Source organism: Coptis chinensis, chromosome 2 (assembly GCF_015680905.1).
Source record: "Coptis chinensis isolate HL-2020 chromosome 2, ASM1568090v1, whole genome shotgun sequence".
In the NCBI taxonomy this organism is placed as follows: Eukaryota; Viridiplantae; Streptophyta; class Magnoliopsida; order Ranunculales; family Ranunculaceae; genus Coptis; species Coptis chinensis.
Window position 1 is genome coordinate 62,491,484 of NC_141457.1, and position 4,331 is coordinate 62,495,814.

The 4,331-nt window shown below is 39.4% G+C and overlaps 1 protein-coding gene across 1 annotated transcript; it reads right to left on the reverse strand.

Moving 5' to 3' along the window:
* Positions 1-2,115: 2,115 nt before the first annotated feature.
* LOC147517043 (uncharacterized) lies at positions 2,116-3,804 on the reverse strand. Its single transcript, XM_086593456.1, has one exon. It carries the CDS (start codon positions 3,802-3,804, stop codon positions 2,116-2,118), a length of 1,689 nt encoding a protein of 562 aa, XP_086449582.1.
* Positions 3,805-4,331: the final 527 nt, after the last annotated feature.

The window sequence follows — 4,331 nt, forward strand, 5'->3', positions numbered from 1 at the left end:
TCAAAGACAATTAAAACACTCAACATTGAACTACAAATATAAATGTCATACAAAATTGATCATAAAAGAGGCCGAAACGATGCCGACGCTAACTAAGTTTGACATTACAACTTAAGGAAAACAAACTCTTCAATGAAAATTTCGACATAACCTCCTTTGTATTTTTAATATTAAATCATAAAAAACCTGTCATGTCTAAAAATCATTAAACCTATCATATTACCAGAATAACCAAAATAACAACATCCCAAAGGTTCTAAACTACTATACATATAACAAGTTGCACAGTTATTGACTTTACAAACTGCTCAACTCAACTCAAAAGACACAGAGAGGGGGGCTAGCAAAAGTCCAAACAACTATAATATAAAAGGCAGTAGTTGAAGTGACAAAATCCATCTGCAGCAACCATTAAAAAATGTCCTCCTATACATTACTTGTGGAAGAACCTGCATAAATCCAAACAAAAAAATTAAGCATGATAACGACAGTAGATATTCATTTATGAGAAATATATAATATCTTGATGAAGTGAATTTACAAACAATATAAATAGAAATAAAGGTAGAAAGATGAATACTACATACCGCGATAAAAACAAGAAAATAACATTTCAACTATAAGATTTTCCTAGAACATCAAATGGTTGAAGCAGACAAGTGCAACAAACGATTCTCCTCTTGCAATCGGCCTCTAAGACCAACACATTTTCCAATCTTTTGAAGTCTTTCCAAAGAGAACATAGGGCAAAATGCCATATCACACAACTTTCTTGTGCGAGACAAAGCAACAAAAGTCAAACCGAGGCTTTCCCTTTCACCAATATCTACCACAGCCCGATCAAGAGTGAGGCCTTGACTCTTGTGAATTGTTATCGCCCAACATAGTACTAGGGGAACCTGAATGCGCTGGCATGAAGCATTACCTGACTTCCAATTTGATGTCTGTGGAGTAATAGGTATTGTATTAGAATCTGGACGGAACCTAGCACCACGATAGTGGTCGAAGTCAACCATAACAGCAAGAGGTATATCTTCTGGTGATTTGCAGCCATTTCCGTAAACAATATCTACAACAGTGCCCATTGCACCATTAACCAGCCCATTTGTGGTGGCAATGTTTGAACGCATAACACGTGCACCAAGTGATAGACACAGAACTTTCTCCAAGCCTTTTGCATCATCTGACGAAGCCTTGTTAGCGGTCTCACAATTATTTAGTGATACAATTCGAGCAACTGGTTTACCAAGCTCAATAAGTCGGGTGAGATTATAATCATGTGCAGGCTGTTTGGTAGGAAAAAGACGCAAAACATCTTTGAAGGTGTTAACCTCATCCATATTGAGCGATGAAATATCCCGAGTTAGAAATAATTGCCAATCACTGACGGTTGAAGTTCCATTACTTAGTCTGAACAGTGTTTCTCGAAATGATGCTTGGTCATCCCCTGCTTGTCGAAATATATGTGATAACCGAACACATTTATCGAAACTAGAATACACAATTCTACCATGTTGTTTTTGAATAGACCCACCTTGGACATATAATGCACTGTCACATACAGGAGGTAATTGACGCATATCACCAACGAGGATAAAAGATACATCACCAAATGGCTCGTTCTTTGCAAAAATATCTCGACAACGCTGGTCAATATTTGCAAGCATACTTTTTCCAACCATGTTGTACTCATCGATAATGATAAGTTTGGTGTCTTTAAAGTCTTCTTGCATACGTCGACATTGATCACCTTCAATCTTTTTGGAAGTTTGTTTCACACCTTTTTGTTCCACAGTGAAAGATAGTTCATGATGGATGGTTGCACCTCCAATATTAAAAGCGGCAACTCCAGTAGGAGCCATGATACGCACTGCTTTGTTTGTTTTGAAAATTGCGAATGGCGAATACACAATTGCATTTATGAGTGTGGACTTGCCTCGCTGCTCCCCACAAACAATTAACCGAATACATGCTCCGGCTTGTAGGGCTCTAACTACCATATCATGAGCCGGTCTTTGTTCATTAGATAAATCATGATCCGGTACAACCGTTTTTGAGGTTCATGATTTAGTTCATTGCCACCACGAAGAGCATGGACAAATTTTCTATCAATTTCTATATTTGGATATCGATGTAAACCTTCAAATGAATTGTGTGAAATGTCAAGTCTCTTCTTCCTAATTCCACAGTTTCCCGAGGGGACAAACATGGGCCCCATTGCTTTGCCATCATCCACTCATCCCGAAGTAAGTCTTCAGTACCAAGCTCTACCTCAATACCATCTTCAAGCTCTTCATCTATCGGTTCTGGAAGAATAATCCCATGAGTGATTTCGAAACCCAAGTCATAGTATCTTTCAGACCACAAGGGAAAATCTCCCCGAGCTTCTTCGAGAGTTCGATAATGGTGATGAATTAAGACTTGTTGACAACAAAATGATTCCCATTTTTCAGTGTTTGGTAGGATGTCACCGTCTAGCTCCGGAACCAAACGCACAACAACGTCAACTCGAGAAGTGTGCCAAACATGTTGCTTGAAATAATGTCTTTTTGCCATATTCAGGAGGGAAATATTTTCATAACAAATAGGTCGTTGCAGATATCTTCCTACAAAGGTTGGATCTATTCCAACAATTTCATCCTCGTCGGCCACTCTTCGACGGAGTACAATTGATGCTAGCATGCTCTTTTCGCTAACATTTAAGAGTACAAACTTTCTGGATGATCGGGTCAATGGGTACCCCATTAGCAAGTGACATACTTCCTGGGCAGAAATATCTCTTTCAGAGACACTTTTCATAAGTAGCCGCTTGAAAGCAGATCTTGCATTTTGACATGGTCGATGAAAATCTTCAACAATATCTTGAAAAGTATCTCTGAAACTTTTTGAAGCTGGTTCAGATTTAGCGGCGTATTTAGCAATGTAATTGACAACATATTGCACTGAAAGGATAGGCGACCAATCAATGTTTGCACGCCAGGTCTGCAAAATCTTTCGATTGTGGGAACAGACTAGTTCATCATTTCGGTGGCCGAGGAAACGATACATGCTACTGTTGGGAGGCTCTTCTACAATCTTCGACTGACCAATTACATCAAATGGGTATCTAAAGCGACATACCATTTGTTTTGTTGCTTTGTGTAAGCGCAAACAATGACTCCCACATATAGAGTGTCGCATGACCCAATTGACCAACGAAACATAGTCATCTTCGTTTGTATCAAGTTGTAAATCAAGTGGCAAAATGCGTGCACAAGGATGTTCTTGGAGATTTCTAGACATGCTTGGGTCTGGGTTAACAGTGCAAACAAGTCTATCAAAATAATCAATAACATTAGATCTATCGATAGCACTTGTAGCAATGTTAGTAACATCTGGAGCATCTGCTAGCCAAAGAAATCCATGAACATGACCACTACCACGATTTTGCCACTCAAACCGGTACCAATGATCAACCACAGAGAACTCATATCGTAAGTAATCCCGAAAGAAGAATTCCACTCTTGCCTGAAAGAACCAAGCGACAACATTTGGGTTATCATTAATTAACTTTGCGCGTCCCCTTCTTTTATCTAAAGGAGACATCCTTTCAAGATCATTAGAAGGATCTAAAATACGAAACAGTTCTGGCCATTGCATGTCGCCAGCGACGCTGAGTGTGAAGAAGATGGTTGGTGCACCTAACTGTTTAACCATGGCGGTCGACTCTTTCAATCTTGTATACCAATAAGACCGAAAACCACGAATGTTGTTAGCAAAGTAAGAGACACGATTAGCTAATTGCTTGTCACGGATCGAAATCATATTTCAATTTCCCTCAATTGACAACTCAAAGATCCCCTGGATTTTTCCTCACAAAAACATCACCTAAAGAAAGTGTCTGCCACCTTGAAAGAGAGTTCCAAGCAAAGTAGCGGAATCTCGTATCTCTAGCAAATCGGCCATCATGATATTTCATCAAAAACTGGAAGTATGGCAATGGATTGAGTTTCCGCTGGCGAGCTTGTCGTAGATCAGCATCACCGTAAGGAAACAAAGTTGGAAATGCCATAACAATATATCTAGGGGTTGAAAACTCATCAATGATGTGAGTTGTTAAAGGCATATGAACATTAGTTTGATCTACATTTGGTACCATAAATGCCCTCTGGAGACGTGCTTGTTGATTGGGTTGTGCCGCAATAGAAATAGTTCCAACAGCATGAAATTCATCAATGTGCAAATCCTAGTTATACAAGTCAGGTGGCACGTCATCGTCATCGACTTCCCTAGGTATGGCAGAAACTTCGTTGTCGATATCTTCTATAGGTCGGGGCATATGTGGTAGGTCA